This window comes from Bos taurus, chromosome 1 (assembly GCF_002263795.3).
Source record: "Bos taurus isolate L1 Dominette 01449 registration number 42190680 breed Hereford chromosome 1, ARS-UCD2.0, whole genome shotgun sequence".
Classification (NCBI taxonomy): Eukaryota; Metazoa; Chordata; class Mammalia; order Artiodactyla; family Bovidae; genus Bos; species Bos taurus.
In genome coordinates this window covers 126,789,417-126,812,285 of record NC_037328.1, presented here as the reverse complement: position 1 = coordinate 126,812,285, position 22,869 = coordinate 126,789,417, and the positions used below count along the sequence as shown (strand labels likewise).

Below are 22,869 nucleotides of genomic sequence, written 5' to 3'. Positions count from 1 at the left end.
GATAATTATTTTCTTCAACTTGAATTAATCAAACATCAATGAACACATGAAAGTAACTGTTTCAATTTTATTCCAAGATAACAAATTTTTAGTAGAATAAAGATTAAGATGATCTTAATTTGATTTGATGCTTTTTCGGTCCATAACTTTAATTAATAAATAATAGCCTAAACTTTTAAGTGTAAGATATCTTGTTTTGTACAAACGCTCCTCCCTTCCATACAGGAACACAGGAAGACACTCCCACAGTCTCAAGGAAGAGTCACTTCCTGCTCCCTAGGGAACCCTCTAATTGGCCTCCCAACTAATTAGTGAAAACACTAGTTGCCAAAGCGATCTGTTCAAATGTAGATCTATCCATATCCTTCTGCTTAAAATTCTTCAGTGGCTCCCCTATGCATTCAAGATCAAGTCCAAACTCCTCTTTATGAAGAGGCCCTGTGACTGGACAGATCTGTACCTCCCCAGCCTCCCCTCTTGCTCTCATTCATCAGCACCAGAATGGGCCAGGACCTTTGCACGAACTGCCTTCACTACTGGACCCCTCACCCTCTAGTCTCTCCTCACCTGGCTGTGTGCCAACCCGTTCAAAACTGAACTATACATTGTCTCCTCTGGGAAAACCTACACCTATTGCCTCATACTGCAGCTTTTCACTGGGTTTATCGCAAAATAATGGGTTGGTTTGCCTGAGTGTTCCCAATGGAGACTCCCATAACTGGGACTATGTCATTTAAACTTTAATCCCAGCAGTGACTGTGGTAACAGGAGCTAGACAAATGTTCAACAAGTAGAAGAATAAAGTGGTTTCTAATACCAAAGATGGCTTCCCTGGTGGCTCAGTGGTAAACAACCTGCCTGCTAATGCAGGAGACGCAAGTTCAATCCCTGGGTCAGGAAGATTCCCTTGTGAAGGAAACTGCAACCCACTCTAGTATTCTTGCCTGGGAAATCCCATGGACAGAGGAGCCCGAAGGCTACAGTCCATGGGGTTGCAAAAGAGTTGGATAGGACTTAGCAACTACACAACAATAATGCCAAAGACAAGCTTATCTAATCAGAAAGTTTACCCAGAGAGACTCCCAAGCTAAAGACCAGAGCAGTTGAGAATTAATTTTCCTGGCCTCATACTTCTCACTGAAGGAGAGCAGCAAGAATAGAAGAGGTGCAGCTAGACCCACCATAGCAGAGTATGGGTCATAGGAGTATTTTATTAGTGAAGGGCATGCATGTATGGAGTATATGGCCACCAAGGCTTTCCAGATCTTTGGTGTAATTTTGTGCTTTGAGAGGAGAAATGCTATCTGTAAGAAATGGTTTTGCAAGACAGTTCTCATTTTCATAAAACCCACACATACCAACAGCAAGGCCAGCTAGAGAAGCTGCGCCTGAGCAGGACATATCAATGTGGACGGGTCTGTCTATAGTCTCATTAATCAGGTCTGAAGTCATCTGCATAACAAAACTGTTCTTACAAACTCCTCCATCTGCCCTGTGGGGAGCAAGATATTGGAGATAAATTACTGTAACAAAAGCATAAAAACATTATTATTCTTTTTTAAAAAAAGACCCACACATCTTTGTTTAGAGCCTTGATTTTATTTTTAAAGTTTAACTTTTTAATTCCAAAATTATATCACTTAGCATTGACCTGAAGATCACAATTTTTAAACATTTTCCTTGTTCCTGCCATCAATTTTCCTACCTGCCCGGCTTGTCCTGGGACTAGTGCCCAAGTGAACTAAGCTAACATAAAAATTCATTTGGACATTCTGGCAAAAAATACAGCTTCCATAATAAAAGGATACCCACACACTCAAAAAAGAAACATTAAAGATTTTTATAATATACATATAGGTGTTACTGCTGTTGCTGCTGCTGCTAAGTCACTTTAGTCGTGTCCGACTCTGTGTGACCCCATTGACGGCAGCCCACCAGGCTCCGCTGTCCCTGGAATTCTCCAGGCAAGAACACTGGAGTGGGTTGCTGTTTCCTTCTCCAATGCATGAAAGTGAAATGTGAAAGCGAAGTCACTCAGTCGTGTCCAACTCTTAACGACCCCATGGACTGCAGCCTACCAGGCTCTTCCGTCCATGGGATTTTCCAGGCAAGAGTACTGGAGTGGGTTGCCATTGCCTTCTCCGATATAGGTGCTCAGAGCCTCTCAAATTCCATATTGGTCTATATTTTCCTTAAATCCAAAATTAGCTTTCCGTCCTCTCCAAATTCCTATGACCAAGAATTTCGTTGCAAAGAAGGTAAGCATAAGTTCTTTCTGAAATCCTGAATAATCCTAATGATGAAAATACCAATAGCAGCTAGCACTAATTTCTAATTTCTAATGAAATCTCTTAGAAACAAAGTGTACATACCGGATTTTTCTTACAGGAATATGGATCTCTTTCTGCATCGTCTCATATAACTGTTTGTTTCTAGTTAAAAAACAAAGAAACTACTTAGAGGCAATTCATATCATAATAATTTTCTATTTTTTCCAATCTAGAATAGTAAAAACTGTGGTTTTATTTACATGATATTTATAAAATATGCAAAAGAAAACATTAAATATGCTAACTGGACATCAGTAACAGATGCTCAAATAAGCAAGAGACTCAGGGCCTTCTGTTTTTCACTGTGATACAAGAGAACATACTTTTTCTTTCAGAATTTAATTTAATCTATTACCATTCTTGCAAATACAAATGTAAAGCAAGTATCCATTTAATAGGTATGGATGACACACCATAAATGGCATTTTTTAAAAATCATAAAATATAAAAATTAATGATTTTATAATCAGAGAAAAGGTAAACATTACAAGTGTTCCATTAGATCCATTCATGACAGTTGCATTCTTAATTTTAATAAGCTACACCTGACTCATAACAAAAAGACCAAAGGAAATATACAGAAAGAATAGTCTTGGTGAATCAATATTTGAGTATCACAGCAGCATTATTAGTTAGAATTCTCCTTTATGAATGAGAAAACAAAAACTTTTCAAAGTACAAATTTTGAATTTTTTATTCATAATAAATTATATATTTTAAAAATCATTCAATTTTCAGATATCAAATCTAAAGTGGTACTGGTACTATTAATTGCAGAAAAAAGATGCAAAAAAATAGCAAAGAGCAATAAGAATAGATTATATCATATAGTATGAATTCAGAGTCTCATGCTCTACTGACTGAGCTAGCTGGGCCATATTCAGTATGAATTAAACTAAAGGTATAAAGAATTAAAATTAAGAAAAAATTTTAATTTAGTTTAGTAGAAATTAATAAAAGGAAATAGCAATACTCTGTGAGGAGGGGGTAGTTTAGGGCAGGTTCTGGTACCTGAAAGCTATAGACTCCAATATTGCTCGAACAAGGTGGTATTTATTGGTGGAAGGCTTCAAACCCATAAAAGAGGCACATGCACAGGGGTCATTTAATGGAGCCTAAAGTAAGAGACAGTAAGAATATACAATTATTGCTCTAAATTATATCTATAGACTTGAAAGTATATTAAAACAATAAAAATATAGCTATTTTAGGAGAAAAGAATGCTTATTTAGAGACAGTTTTAACATAAACGACAGCCCCCAAATTATGTCAATTATTCAAATAACTTTTTGATAGGACTTAAGCAAGTTTGAGTCACAGATATTAGATTTGTGAGTCGGATCTTCTGTTTGCGCCTCTACAAAGAAAAGGGTTTGAAGCCCAGAGTAATAAATTATGAAATGCTTAGCTAGATACATGTAAAGCAATGCTAGTATTTCCCCTTTTCTCCAAGATTGTCTGCTAAGTAGAAAGGCTTTTTGAAGATACTAAGTTAAGACTTCAATAAAACCACAATGCAAAAAAATGTGTTTTTCAGTGTCATAATTTATATCCAATATAGTGTCAGACTTTCAAACTAAACTCTATTTCTTAGTTTACATAGTATTACTGACTAACATCAGAAATGACTCAACCTAACACTTGCGTTGAAAAGGCCATAATCTTGAGCTGGAATTAGGCATTCACCAGATGAAGTTTGGACTCTTCTTCGCATTGCCAGAAATGCAAGACGATTCTGAGACAGGAGACTGAAACACAGAGTTCCTGTCAGAGCTTGCCGTCTCTGAAGGAAACAGGCAGAACTGTTTCAACACACCTACACAAGGTCATGATGGAGGGACAGGCTGGGGCTGTCAGGAAATAATGGTGCCCGGAAGCACCTTCTAACTTCAGGGCCTGACACACCTTTACCTGGAAAACTTTCTACCACACCTCCTATTAGTTAATCCTACTCCCCTTCCACAATTTGGCTCAGCTTCCTCTGGGAAAACTTCTAATCTCAGAGACTAAATCAGGTTCCCCACCATCTACTTTTTTATGGAATCCTGTAACTCCTCATCATATCACGTGCCACAGTTTATCATCACATGTATCTGTGTTTGTTGAAACTTCATCTTCCCCGCTACACCGTTAGCATGACAGGCAGAAACTCATTTGACGTGTTCACGTGTATCTCTGGGGCCTGGCACTGCACCTGCCCCTCACAAGGGATCAATACATATCTGCTGAATCCACGAACAAACAATACTTTTCCTAATGTCTCAACTGAAGAAATTCTGCTTTATGTCTTATCTTTACCATGACCTAGATGTTCCTCCTCCTGTGATTTTATTTTGATAATTTTCCACAATCATTAATACCTTTTGGTGATTTACACAGTAAAAGCTGACACAAAATAGAGCTGGTGTATATACCAAATGACAGAACACAGTAAAACAAAGATGGGTCAGACTCAACCAGTTCAATTAGTCCCTAGTAGTATGCTAGGCCTTCCCTGGTGGCTCAGATGGTAAAAAATCCACCTTCAATGTGGGAGATCTGGGTTTGATCCCTGGGTTGGGAAGACCCCCTAGAGGAGGACATGGCAACCCACTCCAGTATTCTTGCCTAGAGAATCCCCATGGACAGAAGAGCCTGGTGGGCTACAGTCCATGGGGTCGCAAAGAGTTGGACACGACTGAGCGATCAAGTACAGCACAGTATGCTATTTTTTTATTTTTATTTTTTGGGCACACCACGTGGCCTGTGGGATTTCAGTTCCCCCACCAGGCATTGAACCCACCCTCTGACAGTGAAATTTCCCTGGACTGTCAGGGAATTCCTTTCCTACGGTTTTTTTCCTGCATAAAAATGACTTCTTCCAATATACCACATAAAATCTTGATAGAACTGGCCTGAAATCACTCTTGTACCAATAGCTATGAACATATTTTACCATTAGTAATAAGCCAACTTGAGGGGTTATAAATTCCATGGAAACCTAAAAATTTCTTTACAGGTTACAATGTCCCTGCATTTGTTAATCCAAGTGAATCTCTGTTTGGGATGATAAAACAGGAAAAACAAGGTCCTTTGAAAAGGCCTGGTCACATCTTGCCAGGGCAGACAGCTTCCAGCCGCACCTCCAATCTGTCACTGCCAAGCCCAACAAGGGAGCTCTCCAGAACCATCAACAGACCAGGAACAACAGGACTCAGCAAAACTCTGTGTGGTCCCCTGAGCAAAACCCGCAGACTCCTGCCTGGGGCACAGACTACCTGCCCCAGCAGGCCCTTGTCCCCAGCGAACTTCAGCCTAATTTCCTGGGGGCTTGCAGGATGGTTCATGCCCCCATGTCTCTTATCGTTGTCAATCTAGACCATAAAAGTAAGTTCCTCTGGCTCTAGTTGTCTTAGCATTATAAGAATATATTATGCTACATCAGGAAACAGCCTGGCAGACTGGTTAAGAACCTGGACTTCAGAGTCCTACAAGCTAGCTGTGTCACTCACTGGCTGTGTGAGGCTGCCAGTCTGGGGCTTGAAACATGGCTGCTTTAGACAAGGATTCTTGTCCAAAGAATCTTTGTCTGCCAAGTGACAGAATGGCTCCAAATCTCAGTTTCCTCAGCTTCAGAATGGAATGATGCAAGTATTCTCTACCTTATTGAGTTCAGTTCAGTTCAGTCGCTCAGTCGTGTCCAACTCTTTGCAACCCCATGAATCGCAGCACGCCAGGCTTCCCTGTCCATCACTAACTCCCGGAGTTCACTCAGACTCACGTCCATCGAGTCAGTGATGCCATCCAGCCATCTCATCCTCTGTCGTCCCCTTCTCCTCCTGCCCCCAATCCCTCCCAGCATCAGTCTTTTCCAATGAGTCAACACTTCGTGTGAGGTGGCTAAAGTACTGGAGTTTCAGCTTTAGCATCATTCCTTCCAAAGAAATCCCAGGGCTGATCTCCTTTAGAATGGACTGGTTGGATCTCCTTGTAGTCCAAGGGACTCTCAAGAGTCTTCTCCAACACCACAGTTCAAAAGCATCAATTCTTTGGCACTCAGCCTTCTTCACAGTCCAACTCTCACATCCATACATGACCACAGGAAAAACCATAGCCTTGACTAGACGGACCTTTGTTGGCAAAGTAATATCTCTGCTTTTCAATATGCTATCTAGGTTGGTCATAACTTTGCTTCCAAGGAGTAAGCGTCTTTTAATTTCATGGCTGCAATCACCATCTGTAGTGATTTTGGAGCCCAAAAAAATAAAGTCTGAGACTGTTTCCACTGTTTCCCCATCTATTTCCCATGAAGTGGTGGGACCGGATGCCATGATCTTCATTTTCTGAATGTTGAGCTTTAAGCCAACTTTTTCACTCTCCACTTTCACTTTCATCAAGAGGCTTTTGAGTTCCTCTTCACTTTCTGCCATAAGGGTGGTGTCATCTGCATATCTGAGGTTATTGATATTTCTCCCGGCAATCTTGATTCCAGCTTGTGTTTCTTCCAGTCCAGCGTTTCTCATGATGTAGTCTGCATATAAGTTAAATAAGCAGGGTGACAATATACGGCCTTGACGTACTCCTTTTCCTATTTGGAACCAGTCTGTTGTTCCATGTCCAGTTCTAACTCTTGCTTCCTGACCTGCATACAGGTTTCTCAAGAGGCAGGTCAGGTGGTCTGGTATTTCCATCTCTTTCAGAATTTTCCCAGTTTATTGTGATCCACACAAAGGCTTTGGCATTGTCAATAAAGCAGAAATCAATGCTTTTCTGGAACTCTCTTGCTTTTTCCATGATCCAGCGGATGTTGGCAATTTGATCTCTGGTTCCTCTGCCTTTTCTAAAACCAGCTTGAACATCAGGAAGTTCACGGTTCACGTATTGCTGAAGCCTGGCTTGGAGGATTTTGAGCATTATTTTACTAGCGTGTGAGATGAGTGCAATTGTGTAACTTATTGAGTTACTGAGTGTTAAATAAGACAACACATGTGAAGAATTTATGACAGTGCCCAAGACACAGTATATATTCACAGGTTAGCTGTCACTACAATTTTTAGTTTAAGATTTTTTTTTTTGATGAGGACCATTTTAAAAGTCTTTATTGATATGTTACAATACTGCTTCTAATATTTATGTCTTGGTGTTTTTCTGGCCAGTGAGGCATGTAGCATCTTAGTTCCCTGACCAGGGTTCAAACTCATACACTCTGCACTGGGAGGTGAAGTCCAAATCCCTGGAGCACCAGGGACATCCTCTCACAATTTTAATTTTAGTTGTCATTTCTTATTCAAATCCTTCCCACTACTACTCAATTTCTTCATAACTCTTTCACTATGCTTTCTCAAGATTCCCTTCCATTGTAAATCAACTCCCCTAACCCTTAAGTAACTCTGAGATGTGTCTTCCACTGATTTTGTGGTTGGTTGCTCTAACAAGCCTGGCTCTGGGCTGGACAAATGGCTTCAATCACAGCCATTCAGTGGCAGGTCCTCAGGCTTCCACACCCCAGGACCAGGAGGACACTGTTCTAGTCTCCCATGACCACTGTTGGCCACTATACCTCTGCTGTCAACGTTTGCTAAGGTCTGTATCAACACCATGCTTTATCTCCCTTTCCCTTTCCATGGCTCAGACGTCGCAGTGATCATAGAACTAGAGGGGGAGTTCCCAGTCTCTGCTGGCCACAGGGAGAGGAGGTCATAGCAAACCACTTGAATCCTTGCCTAAAGCAGCCATGTTTTAAGCCCCAGACCCACTGCTAGCACCACAACTGCAGGGTATGAACACAACGGACTCAAAGTCTACCGAGGCTTGAAAACACAAGGAAACCCAATCAGACTCCTCCCCTGGAAATGTGAACGAGGAAACTCTTCAGAGGGAGCTGATGGGAAAAGATTGCACGAGGTGGAAGAAGGCTGTATTTATTTCCAAACTGTGAAAAGGCAGAAAGTTGAAGGATATGAATGACAATAAACAGAAGCTATAAGGAAGAAAGGGTACAGAGCAAAGCTGGTAAGGAGAAGAAAAAAGCAGAACCACAGAGAGACAGAAACCACAGAGAAGAACACTGAGAATTACCAAGTCAGCTGCTAACTCCTTTCCATTCCCAATGCTCAGGAGTGTGTGGATAGACAGCTCCTCCTGGGGGAGCGGAGGTAAGCAAGCCCATTCCTTGCAAATCTAAGAACACTCACTGGAGTGTGCCTACTCATCTGCTGAAGACTGGCACTTAGCTCAAGGTCCTGTCCACTCTACTATGTACGGCCAATGTCACAGTAACTTTAGCATCAAGTAAATGATGACTGATGCTTGCCTCTGATACCTGTGAGTGATGCTCTAGTTTAGCAACCCCCTCCCTAGACAAAGCCACAGTGGCTGCACCAATCAATGCCACCCAGTGTCCAACCCCATGCTCTAGCCCCTCTGGCCCATTCCCTACTGTGGCTGTCCCACAAGTTCGTCTGTCCTTGAAGAAAGGGCTGTCCCTTTCTCTGACACCCCTGAGGTTATCAGAAGCCTTTAATATCCTGCCTTCCACTATCTGCAGTTGTAACAGTATTCTAAAATCAAAGGCAGTATCACAGACACATGACCCTTCCTTCCATTCTCCTAACCCGCGTTTTCTCTAGTTGTTGATGCTGGCAGCTTATGAGTGATCTCCCCACTATTTTCCGAACAGCTTAGTATCAACGCACTATTGTTGTTTGAATTAACTTTCAGTTTCCAATTCAGAGTTTCATTTTACATTAGGAAATAACTGTCCTGTGGTCCTCCCCCACCCCACCTCAACACATGGCCAGTTTACACGCAAGGCAAGGCAGGGATACTCTGTGAGCAACACAAAATTAAAAACCATATGAGTGACAGTGGGGTCTAATCTTTAGGACTCTAGCGTTACTTTGGGGTTTTTAATTATATATTTCATATTATTTTTACAGGGATATCAGTTGGTTGAGAAGTTAAAGACAGAGCTGCCAAGATAGTCACAGCAAGGTCCCACAGCACATTTTTCAAAAAGGGAAGAATCCACAGTCAACTAATTAAACCCTCCCTTTGCTGATGACAACTCTTCATCTAATCGTCCCCCTCAAACCTCAATCAGACAAATATTCTGCACTCCCTGTCCTAGCATGGATGATCATCAGGTGCCTCGCACTGCTCTGAAGAAGATGCAATACAATCTCTATATGTAGTCTATAACCTCTTAGTCTTTTAGGATAAAGTATACAGAAGGAAATTCTCACAGATATTAAAATAATGCTCGTTTAAAACTCTAGTTTGAAAATATGGTAATTTTAGGGATTTAAAACTACCCTGGATCTAATTCTATCTAATTCTTTTTCACCAGATTCTACATTATCCACACTTTTATTTTGTTTTGTTTTGTCTTATGTTTTCTGGGCTATGATGCATGGCATGAGGGATATTAGTTTCCCGGTCAGGGATCAAACCCATGCCCCTTGCACTGCAAGTGGGGAGTTTTAACCACTGGACTGCCAAGGGAGTCCCCATCCAAACTTTTAAATTTGGGGTTTCTTGTAACTGATTGCTTGAGTATGGAATAGACTAGAAGGAGGAGAAATTTTTATTTTTAGAAAGAGAAAATATTTAGTGGAGAGATTTAGAGGAGTATTAAAAGGACTAATTCCACCTCCCCACCTGCAAAAGGAATTTTGTTTATATTGTTTATATAATACTACACCTGGAAACAGTTTTTAAAAGTCTTTGCAACAATATGCTAAAATTAGAGACAATATCACAGATCTTTCAATTAAATACAAAATTAAATATTATAAAATCAAGCCTTTTACTGAGTTCACTTTTTAGTTAGGCAAAGTAACCAACATCCCACACCACAACAATTAACCAAAAGAAAGTCTGATTTAAAAAAAAAATGTTAATGAAACTTATAAACAACTGAAAAATATTGGTGTAGTATATACCTTAACATTACTTTTCTAATTCTCAGTGGTATACCTCCTGTAAGTAAAGAATGCCAATTTACTGATCTATTTTCCCCCACTGAGAAATGGCTATTTTTGGTCATGATAAAGTAACCATAGGTCTTATGTAAAAGTTCTATAATAAACTTGCCAACTCAGTTTCCACAGAGATGGAGTTCTGAGCAGAAGCCAGGAGAATTTGCTCTTCCCTCTTGTGGAATTCATGCCAGATCAAAACACAACTTCCGGGATTTCCCTGATGGCCCAGTGGTGTGGACTGTGCTCCCAATGCAGGGGGCACAGGTTCAGCCCTGGTTGGAGAACTAAGATCCTTCATGCAACATGGTGCAGCCAAAAATAAAAATGAAATAAAACACTGTTTTAAAAAAAAACACACACTGTAACAAAGCTTGATAATCATTAAAGAAAAAACACAACTTCTCAGCCCTGGAAAGTACCTTCCCCGCCTTAGTTCTGTTCAGTGCTCACAGTTTCAGGTAAGGGAATGGCAGATATAATATTAATTGTGAGTAAGAAGAGGGAAGGGGCTTCCCAGGTGGATCAGCAATAAAGAATATGCCTGCAATGCAGCAAACACTGATACGCGAGTTCAATCCCTGGGGTGGGAAGATCCTGTGGGGGAGGAAATGGCAACCCATTCCAGTATTCTTGCCAAAATAATCCCATGGACTGAGGAGCCTAATGGGCTACGGTACATGGGCTACAAAAGAGTCAGACATGAATGAGTAACTAAACAACAAGAAAAGGGAAATGTTTGTAATTGCAATTAACTTAAAAAAAAAAATACCTGCAATCCACTAAAAGATGGAACAAAATAAACTCCTTCAGAATCTTCCAAGCTTTGGGCCATTTTTTCAGTTTCAGCAGCATCTGTGAACAGATCTGCAAAAACAAAAACAAACAACAACCGAAAAAAAAAAAAAAAACCCTAAAACAAAACGAAGAGGTTGGGGAGGGACAACAGAATTATGCTACATGACTATCATTCACCTGCATCAACATTTACTACAAATATTATGTGAAAGGTTGCTCACTTAAAAGGGTCAACAAAAAGGCAAGCAGCTCTAGTGTTAAGTGGGTTCTCCCACTGCAAAGGTTTACAGCCCACGGAAGGAGTAAGAGAAATAGAGGACCCTCATAGATGGGCTTTGCATGAGCAGGCCTTAGTTTCTCATTTAAATATATTTGGGCTGATCAAAAATCAATTCTATGTGTTTTTTGGCATTAAAAAAAAAATTCTCCTAAAGATAACACTCATTCTAGGTCAGCTACTATAACGACTAGAACAGTCAACCATATTAACCTATAACAACTAAGAGAGTCAACTGAAAGACTATTCTATCTAATGAGTTCTATAAAGGGCTGGTGATACATATACTAAAAGTCAATCTTTATAAAACAAACAAAAATAAATCAAGATCTAATTTAGTATACCTTTTTACTGAAGTATATAAGAAGATGAACATAGGAAGACAAACAGATCCTAAGTATACAGCTAGAAGAATTTTCAGTGTGGATACACTCAGGAAGCCAACACCAAGACCAAGATACCAATTGCTTTTGTTCAAGTGTGAGCTTCCTTCATTTTGTTACAAGCAGCTGTGCTTCACTCATTCTCATAGCTGTATCATATTCCATTCTCACCAAACACAATTCATTCAACTGCTCTACAGCTGATATATATATAGGTAGTTTCCAGTTTTTGGCTAATTTAAACAGGCCACTTTAAATACACGTGTATCTTCCTTTTGGTAAGAATATGTACATATTTCTGGTTGTTATAAACCAAGGGATGGAATTGCGAGTCCTAGGATTTTCATATTTACACTAGCTTTAGCAGACATTGCCAAATCATTTTCCAAAGTGGGTTTTTTTTTTAAACCAATTTAAGGCTTCCCTGGTGACTCAGAGGTTAAAGCGTATGCCTGCAATGCGGGAGGACCTGGGTTCAATCCCTGGATCAGGAAGATCCCCTGGAGAAGGAAATGGCAACTCACTCCAGTATTCTTGCCTGGAGAATCCCATCGGCAGAGGAGCCTGGTGGGCTACAGTCCATGGGGTCCCAAAGAGTGAGACACGACTGAGCGACCTCACTTTCACTTTAAGGCTCCTTCAGCCATATGAGAGTTCCAGTTACTCTATATTCTTACTAACAATTGATACTGTCTGTGGTTTTCATTTTCACTATTAGCTGGAATTGCACAATAGCTTGATTTCTTACTTCTCTGTTAACTAATGAAATATTTTTCACTGGCCATTTGGATACATTTGTTTGTAAAGTGACTCCTGAATGAGCATGTGAGAATGACAGCATAGATTATATGAAAAGGATCAGGACTTGGTCATAATAAATATTGTCGGCCTTACACAGTAATAATGAAAAATTTATTAAAGACAAGAAGATTAAGGAACATTTATGATAAAACTACAATGCAGGAGATGCATGTTCAATCCCTGGGTTGAGAAGATCCCCTGGAGAAGGAAATGGCAACCCACTCCAGTATTTTTGACTAGGAAAACCCATGCACAGAGGACCTGGTGGGCTATGGTCCATGGGGCCGCAAAGAGTCGGACATGACTGAGCATGCATGCACGTGTGATAAAACATTAATATGGACTGCTCAATAATTATTGCAAATTTTACTCAAAATGACAGTTATTTAGATCCATAGGTTACGTTCATTTGTTCAAAATGTCCAGGTAACACTTCAAAAACTAATATATTAAGAAGAAAATACTGCTCTTAAAATCTATATATTTAAGAAATCACGTCCAAATGTCTAACTTTTAAAATCAAGATGTGGAAACTATACTAAACGGCTGGTTTGAGGGAAGATTTTGGTAACAGACAAGGAAACAGGGGAAAAAAATCTAGTTTGTTCACATTCTTTACTGGTTATTCTGTTCTTGCTTGAGGAATTTCTCTAAATCATCTTCTACTTGAACTGTTCTCATATGAGCTTCTTGACGGCAAGTCTTTAGGAGTGAACAGACTTCACTCAGTCTCTCCCACTGAACGCAACCAAGAAGCCTGGATGGAATCCTGGATGGATTACAGCAGAGCTATCTGAGGACGCAAAAGAATAAGCAGGCAGTCCAGCCAGGAGACTGTGACTACCACCAAACCGGCAGTGAGTTTCCTCTTTTTTCTTTTCTCTGATATCTCCTGTCCTAGAGCCAGGGACAGCGTGAAACCTGAAACTTGGGTCTGCACACTGGCAGAAATCATGAAGAGCTTCTGAGGAAGCCCTCTCTTTCTGATTTGAGGAGGAGGAGGAGCCAGGCGTCTCCTACAGAACAGAGAGTGGGGAAATAATCCCCTTGTTCTTGTTTTTTGAATGCTTTTTCATTCTACCTGAATGAGAGAGAAAAAATATTGCATTTTCAAGTTTTTGCAAAAACAAATAGGAGAGATAAACCAAAAACTGATGAAGGGACTCTCTACAAGGGGTAGGAAGACAGGATGAAGGGATAGGAGAGGGAGTCAACTGCTCCTTTTATGAATTTTACTTAGAAATCACATTAAAATTCCACATTTTAAAAAAAGGCACTCAAAAAGGATGCAGCGGGGAAAACTAAAACTGAATGATAACAAAAACAAATAAACCTGATTCTTTTCAAATTAATAAACTCAGTGAAGGGAGAAGAAAAAGAATTAATCCAAGTGAACTTGAATAGCATGGTTTGACCATATACGCTTACTATAAAGAAAAAAAAACAATTCTGCAAACAATTTTGAATGCTGTATGTTGCAGTGGCATGGGTCTAGTAATTCAGATTCTTTGGTGTATATTTAAAGGTTGAGCAAATGAGTATATAATATTGTGTTGGGAACTAGGGTTCTCAATGTGGAAAAAGGGAGAGAAAAGGATAAAACTGGGACCCTTCTCTCGTACACACACATACATTTCTACATTTCTAGCTCTAGCCATTGTTGTTATATATTAAAAAATTTTTTTTAATTTATGAAATTGGATACTTATTTATTTATTTTGGAGGGCTGCACCCCATTGCACGTGGCATCTTAATTCCCCAACCATGGATTGAACCCAGGTCCTCCCATAAAAGTGTGTCCTAACCACCGGACCACCAGAGAATTCCCTCAGTCATTGGTTTTAAATACCATTTCCTCCTAAAAGGAGGCAGGGCTCACTGGAAAACTTGATGGCAGATACAAAAAACACAAGATGAACTTATCACGTTGTGCCAGAAATTAAGAAAATGCTAAAAAACAGAATACAGATAGACATTTCTAAGACACGGAGGCCAGTCTGAGGAGATTTTCACTGACCAAATCTGGGACTATTGAGAATTAAAACAAATACATAAGAACTAGAAGAGTTATAACCTGCCGAATAAACTAAGAAACCATTAGTTTATATCAATAATAACAGGAAATGGAGGACTCTTCCTAATATAACAACAGAATGTTAACTAATAAACAGAGTGGAAAATGGAATTAGAAAACACCATTTTTTTGAGCCATCACAGTGAAGACTGATCCAGGTATGAAATACCAATGAAACCTGAATTTAGGGGGTGGGGGAAGTTTGGTGAAAAATGGGATATTACCTAATCGCAAATTATCTACCTACATATTACTTATGACAAAAAAAAAATAGTAATTATACAACAGAGAAATCAGAAAATATCTTATGCATGTGAAAAAAATTAACAGAATCAAAACAGGAATAAGGGACATTCTGCATTTCCAGGTATGTATCCTGAGAAAGACACATTATCACTTATTTATAATTTTAGCGCAAATACATTACCTAGATCTAGACATGAAAGGGCTTTCCAGGTGGCGGTAGGGGTAAAGAACCTGTCTGCCAATGCAGGAGACATAAGAGACATGGGTTTGATTCCAGGGTCAGGAAGATCCCCTGGAGGAAGGCATGGCGGGAGTGCCCATGGACAAACAAGCCTGGCAGGCTACAGTCCATGGGGTCGCAAAGACATGAAATACCCAAACTGAGGGACATTTCAGAAAATAACTGACGTTCTTCAAAAATATCAGTGGCATGAAGAACAAAGCAAAGCTGAGGAAACTGTTCTAGATTAAAGGAAATTACAAGCAATCCTGGGCTTCCCTGGTGGTTCAGACCCTAAAGAATCTGCCTGCAATGCAGGAGACACGTGTTCGATCCCCGGGTCAGGAAGATCCCCTGGAGAATGGAATGGCTACCCATTTCACTATTCTTGCCTGGAAAATTCCATGGACAAAGGAGCCTGGAGGGCTACAGTCCATGGAGTTGCAAAGAATCAGACACGACTGAGTGACTAACACACACACATGCATAAGCAATCCTGGACTGGATTCTGTAGTGGAAAAAATTGCCATGAACGACAGGATTGGGACATATGACAAAACTGGAATGTAGATTGTAAATCTGATGAAAGTACTGGACCCAGTGTTAAATTTTCTGAAGTTAATAATCCCACTTGAAGGATTCTTATTCTTGGGAAGATAGTATTTCTAAGAATATTAGGAAGAGGAGAATATTAGTAAGAAGATGTTCTTAGGAAATAACACAGTGAAATACTACAGGAAAAGGAGTAAGATACATGCAATCTATTACCAAAGAGCTGAGAAAATTATACAGATATTTATCTATTTTATAGCATATTGGGGATTTCGCTGGCGGCTCAGTGGTAAAAAATGCGCCTGCCAATACCGGGTATGAGGATTTGATCCCTGGGTCAGGAGAAGCCCCTGGAGAAGGAAATGTCAACCCACTCCATTATTCTTGCCTGGAGAATTTCAAGGACAAAGGAACATGGCGGGCTACGGTCCATGGGGTCACAAAGAGTCAGACATGACTGAGCAACTAAACAACAACAAGAGTGTACTGGATGGAAAGATGAATGGGTGGATGACAGACAGATACGGCAGTCATGGCAAGATGTTGAAACACGGCAAATCTGGGATAAAGGGTATATAAGAATTTTTGTACTATTTTTACAATTTTGAAATTATTTCAAAACAAAAAGCTGAAACCGTTCTCATTGTCTCTTCTTCTCCTCTGTCTCTCCATATACGTATTTATACGTAACTCAGAGATGTTTAAAAGAAGAAAAAAAAATAAAAGAGATCAGTTTACCAATTAACTTTTTATTATTCTCTCTCAATTTCATGATTTGCATACCTTTGTCATTTTTGGCTTAGAAATTTAAAATGCTTCTCTTTATTTGCTTATTAATAAGCATTCATCATTTTCCTCCAAGTATTGTTTTTTTTATTTTCTTTTTTATAGAATTACAGCCATTTTTTTTACTTTCTGCTATTAAATTGTGTTTCAAATGCTTTCCTTGGCCCTATGCTACCTTAGAAAAGATATTTTCAAGTTTCCAGGTGGCTAAGTACCATTTAAATACTGTTTTTACTGTTCATTCTACTATTCTAACCGTATTACATAAAAAGCTGCGATGTTCCACTCTTGCTTTTACAAGTATGGCACTGAGAAAAGGATTTGGTGGTGGTGGCTGTTGTGTGTGTGTGTGTGTGAGAAAAGGGATTTACACAGACTTGAAACAAAAATATAAATGAAACAGAAAGAAGAACAAAAACCAGAAAACATGTATACTCTGTTGTCTATACTTGATCAACAATTTGCCCCACAAATGACACATCACAGAATTAAAAGCATCCGTGGGAAGCAAGAAAAAAAGAATAGCATTTTGAAGCATCCAACAGAAATACTACTTTCTTTTGTAGACCAAGCATGAACACACATGAAATCTTTAAGCCTAGTTTAATTAGGGGCTCTTGGTATTAAGATCAATTCAATCTCCTAAAAGGATATCAAAAACTATGTTCTTAATGTATGAAAACAAAGTATTTACATTACAGTAAGAAAACTTAAGTCAGTTTGGTATAAGAGCAGCTCAAATAAAATAGAACAAAGAGAAGTCTGGCCTGCTACCAGGACAAAATATATTTTTATTTGGAATCACTTTATTTGCATCCTTTGCCTTCTCCATTTTGAGACTTTCTGTTCTAGTTCTTTTGCGTAATTTCTTCAGACAGATCTACTGCAAGGCCAAGACATGTGCCTTCTGCACTTAATCTGAATGTCTTAGTCGGACCCTGGAAAACTGGCTCACTGTTCTTTTTTCTCTGTAACATGGAGATGTAGTTCCACTTTCCAAACTTTGCAACTAACTTCCATGCTGATCTGATTCTCTCCTCTTTAGAAACAAACCTTTCTATCGTGACTCTTTTCTTTATTCTTGAGATTCACACAATTCATCTCCCTAAGACTGTCTTAGTTCGTACCTTTTTTAACTTGGTAAAGCCATTTCACTCTGAAACTTAGGTCTTTCTTCAGCTCAGGAAAGTTTATTTTCAATTCTCTCTTCAATTTTTACATTTTCATAATTCTGTTTCCATAATTCCATTTTCATATTCCAGAAAAGAGACTATTATTGGTCACATATTTTTTTCCTCTGATCTTTCCTCTATCAATATGTATCTCACATTTAGTTTGTTGTAGTTTATCGAACTTGGTCACCCTCCTTCAAGGGGCTGTGTATCCTTAAATATTTTGTGCTCTCTTTCAGGTCAGGCTTGTTGGGGCTGGCAGGCAGTGAAAGGTAAGGGAATGGACACCCTTGGCTCTGGGGTTTCTCAAACTATGAGAAAGATTAGGCCTCTCCCTTCAGCCTGGAGGAGGAGTAATCAGACAAATCAGTACCAGGATCCATCTCTACTAGGCTCTCCTGGGGTGATCAAGCCCAGCGCTTGCTTCTCCACAGCTGAGGGGATCTGCTCTTGGCTCGGCCGGCTCAATCCATAGTGAACATCTATAGCGTCCTCAACAGCCTCTAGTATGTTCACCAGTAAGACTCTGTTGGTGCCCTCTACAGACCCTGTGTCTGCAGAGTCTCCTCGACAGCTCAAGGCTTCCTTTACGCCAGCTGCAGCCATATTTACCTTACTGTTTGTCGTCCCAGCAGGAAGCAAGAGGGATGCAAGACCATAAACAAAGACACTAGTCACTAGTAATGACATACAACCATTCACCACCACCTAATTAGTTGCTAGAGGAGAGAATGTTTATCTCATCTTCTCTAATGAGAGAGGCTATTCTCTCTCTTGGGAAGATACCCAGAGAGAAGAAATCAGTTTTACGTTATTTCTAGTAAACAAGAGTCCTGGGTAACTTTCAGTGTATGCTCAGAGTCTGATGGGGATTGCCTGGAGCAGGCAGATGTGGCATGTAGCAATTAAAAATGAAACTGCTAGGGAAAAGATGTCTCCTGATCCACATCACTGGAGGACAAGAGAGATGGGAACTGTCTCAGCTGTAGAAAAGAAATAGTGCATTCTTTCAGTTCCTTAAATGGCCCGCGCTCCTCTCTCCTCAGGGCCTTCTTCGCTGGTCCTCTCTGCTTGGGCTGCTCCTTGACCAGCTGCCTCCCCCATTTGTCCAATCACTCTTGTTAATCCTTCAGGGCTCAGCTGAAATATCACTTCTTTAAAGAAGCCTTCTGAGTCTCCATACCAGACAAAGCCCTCCCTTTAGAAAAGGATCATTGATTCTATTTATACTTCTCCTTCCTGGTATTTAACACTATTTTTTGGTTGTTTTTCCCCAATTATGCATTTAACACACACCTTTCCTGCTAGACTATGACATTCATGAGGCAGGAAGTATCTGTCTTACTCCCACGTGTCTCCTAGCATGGAGTTCCGGGCTTGTACTTAGCACTCAATTACCTGTTAAGCGAAGAAAAGCTGGAAGACATAAACATATTTCTAAGATTGAGATACCAAAAGAGAACACAGAGTGAAGGGGAGCAGAGATGGACCAGAGGAAAAGGAAAAAGAGATGATCCCACAGGGACTCAAATGGGGCCGTTAACATAGGGAGTAAGGGGGAGAAGTGAGAGAGAACTGGCCTGTGTAAAAAGATTAAGAAAATAAATCTAAAAAATGAAGATGGAACTGGCTTAGAAGAGCTTTTACACCTAAGCCTGAAGTGTTCAACCCAGAAAAGGGGTAGAAGGAACCCACCATTCAGAGTGGAAAAAATCTAGAACATCACACAAAGACACAAAGGCTCAGAATACACATCTCCAAGGAAATGACCAGGTTAATTAAGCTCTGATACACTGCGTTTCTCCTGAATATAATTCAGTTATTTTTTTCTGAATTAATTAATTGTAATTAATAATCATATAATTATTTACATATATTTATATTGTATTGTATTATATATTGTTATAATTCATTTTACATCATTAATTATAATTAATAATTAATATAATTCCATTATTAATTCACAGATATTACAGTGAATTCTCAGAATAGAAAGAGATATATTAAAATAAAGGTCAACTTTTTGCATGAATTTCAGACAGGTATATACCAGTAATTTAATAAATATCACTGCGTAGTTCTGTTAATAATAAAAATTTTAAAGTAAATAATTCAACTCTGAATTCTCTCTCTCTTCAATCAGTCCAATGGTTTATTTCCTGCCAGAGATGGGACTGGCCTTTGGGGGGCTCCTTATGCCTCCACTGGAAACACATCACTTTTCTAGGTCAGGGCCATTTAGTTCCATCTCCCAGAAAATAGTCTTCATCATTTGAGAGTCACAGTGACTGAGCCTCAAGCCAGCAAAGCAGTGGAAATGATTTCCACTGGCAATGTGCACATGCTGTCGTAAGGAACTAGGGAATGATTTTCTTTTTAAATGAGGCATGTGAAGTCATTCTGCTTTTCCTTTGCATCTTTTAGGAAGGAGCAAAATTAATACAAGGAACAACTAAAGAAGAAAAAATATTGATATGTAACCTTTTTCGCTTGTTTTTTGGTCGCACTGTGCAGCTTGTGGGATCTTAGTTCCCCAACCAGGAATTGGATCCTCACCCTTGGCAGTGCGGGTGCAGAGGCTTGACTACTGCACCGCCAGGGAACTTCCCATATTTTCTATTTCTGATAATTCTGAGTTGACTTAAAAACACGTCCAAAAATTGAAAGTAGTACATTTAAAGAAGAGATTTTAAGTGATAAAAACTTTTCAAGTAAACATTTGCTTTTTGGTAGCAAATATCTTAAGCTTATAATGCAGGTTCAGGTTTATAGAGAAAGAGAAAGAAAGAAAGGAGGAAGCAGAGATTGGTGTTTTCCTCCAGACTGTATGTTTTCTGCCAACAGAACTATTTTTGTCTTTAAACAAAATCAGCTTAGTTCAAATCAGCAAAGTAAAAAGCCAGACCCTCTCAAAATGTAATCATCAGAGATAGCTATTGCTAATACTTAGGTATATAGCATTACATACTGCATGTATTAAATATGGTTATGTAATATACAGGCTGTTCATTGTTCACAATAGCCAAAAAGTAGAAACCACCCAGATGCCCATCAACTGATGAGTGGATAAACTGTGGCACATCCATATAATGGGAAATTATTCAGCAATAAAAAGAAATGAAGTAATGATACATGCTAAAATATGGGTGAGTGAAAGAAGCCAGTTAGACCACATATTGTTTGATTCCATCCATATGAAATTTCCAGAATACACAAATCTATTGATACAGAAAGTAGATTAACAGTAGCTTAGGGCTGGGGGAGTGGGGTGTGAAATGGGAAATCACCACCAATGGATACGGGAGTTTCTTTTAGGGAGAACAAAAAAATTCTAAATTTAGATTGTGGTGTAAAGATCAGACCTTGCGGTTGCCAAGAGGGAGCAGGGGAAAAGAGAGAGAAGGCTGGGAATTTGGAGTTGGTAGATGTAAGCTATTACATTTAGAATGGATAAACAACAAGGTCCTACTGTAGCACAGGGAACTAGACCCAATCTCCTGAGATAAACCACAATGGAAAAGAATATTAAAAGAAGAATGAATATATGTGTAAAATGAGGTCACTTTGCTGTGACTAGCCCAGAGACTGGCACAACAATGTAAATCAACCATACTTGAACCCCACCAGGCTGCTCTGTCCATGGGATTCTCCAGGCAAGAATATTGGAGTAGGTCGCCATTGCCTTCTCCAGGGGATTTCCCAACCCAGGGATCGAACCTACATCTCCTGCATTGGCAAGGGGATTCTTTACCACTGAGCCACCAGTATACTCCAATATAAAATAAAAATTAAAAAAAAAAACAACAAAAAAAGAGGCTGATGGAACCAGGGCCATACTCTTATGCATAACACTGCATAGCTCCTCCATAGTAGGTTTTCTCTCATACATGACTCTATTCATGACACTGAGAACATTATAAAGGCAATTTAAACTATTCTAAACAAAGAAATCAAAGACTTCTGAGCAGCCAGTGAAAAACAGGAGCATATTTTAAGTGGATGGAAGGAGAATAAAAGGAGGGCTCTCCAGGGAAAGCCAGGACAGGTCACAACTGGAAGGGAGAGCAGGTTTCTAGAGATCACTTAAGTCCAACTTTGCAGACTCAGAATTTTGATTAGACACAGTCACAGACCAACTAGACAGTGAAGAACAAAGATGAAAGACAATGAATGCATCACAAAATAGTGGCTCTATCCGTGGAATTCTCCAGGCAAGAATATTAGAGCAGGTGACCATTTCCTTCTCCAGGGGCTCTTCCCAACCCAGGGATCAAACCTGGGTCTCTTGCATTGCAGGCAGATTCTTTACCATTTGAGCCATCAGGGAGGCCCAGATTTTCTTCTAGCATGTGTCATTTTATTTTGAGTTTCATTCAAACAATCCATTCACTCCCTGCTGATTAGCTTATGTGGTTGTCTTGAGTTAGGGCTGGCCTATCTACGAAAGCCATTTAGAAGATAACTTACCTAACTGCTGAGCCCACTCTATGGCAGTGCCTGTGTCTCCCGCATTGCTTTCAGCTAAGCACACCACTTCTTGCCCGATCTTCCACCCAATTAATGGATAAAAGCCTTAAAAACAAATAAACAATATAAGTCACATAATAAAGAGTGAATTCATTACAGAGGTGTCTGCAGTGGAGCAATCTGATTATCTCAAAAACTAGCAACATGCCTATGGGGTCAGACTGCCTGAGTTCAAATCCCCGCCCTGTCTCATTTTCTAGGTGTGGTTTTACAAGTTTCCAACTTCTTAGCTTCAGTTTCCTTGACTGTAAAACGGCCTACCTCAGAGAGCTCCTGTGAGAATAAACTGAGTTAATACAGAAAAAGAATTAGTGCCTGGCATAGAGTATGAAAAATAAATATTAGCTTTTATCAGCTACAAGCAATCTATGTCTCTAGAAACACAGAAACAATATTTTAATTGAGAAAGTAATGGTTATTACAAGATTTGTTTGTTAGAGAACTAACCATGTTATTACATTTATCTGCAGTTTCTAAATAAGGTTTCTAAACAGAAACAACGATCATTTTCCTTTTTTTTTCCCTTAATTTTTATAAAGATCATTTTTCTAGCTTTTGTTTTCCCAATTAAGGGGAAATGAAGAACAGTAGGCAGGATGAAAGACAGGAACAAGATTTTAAAATCCACCTCTAAGTAACCATGTTAAAGGAGCAGGGCTCAGACTAAAAGCCCCAAGCGCTCCCGAGTGTAGTTACACAATCTAAATTTCTTGGATTCTGCATTCCAGGATTTCTTCAATTTGGC

General features: G+C 39.5%; 1 protein-coding gene across 3 annotated transcripts in view; it reads right to left on the bottom strand.

Annotated features, from left to right (window-relative positions):
- GK5 (glycerol kinase 5) overlaps positions 1–22,869 on the bottom strand; it is an 84,000-nt gene that overhangs the window by 7,873 nt on the left and 53,258 nt on the right. For all 3 annotated transcript variants that reach the window (NM_001035473.2, XM_024992195.2, XM_024992199.2), the window contains 5 exon segments: positions 1,359–1,492; positions 2,373–2,432; positions 3,342–3,445; positions 11,061–11,155; positions 22,065–22,169. In NM_001035473.2, coding sequence (NP_001030550.2) covers positions 1,359–1,492; positions 2,373–2,432; positions 3,342–3,445; positions 11,061–11,155; positions 22,065–22,169 — 498 coding nt within the window.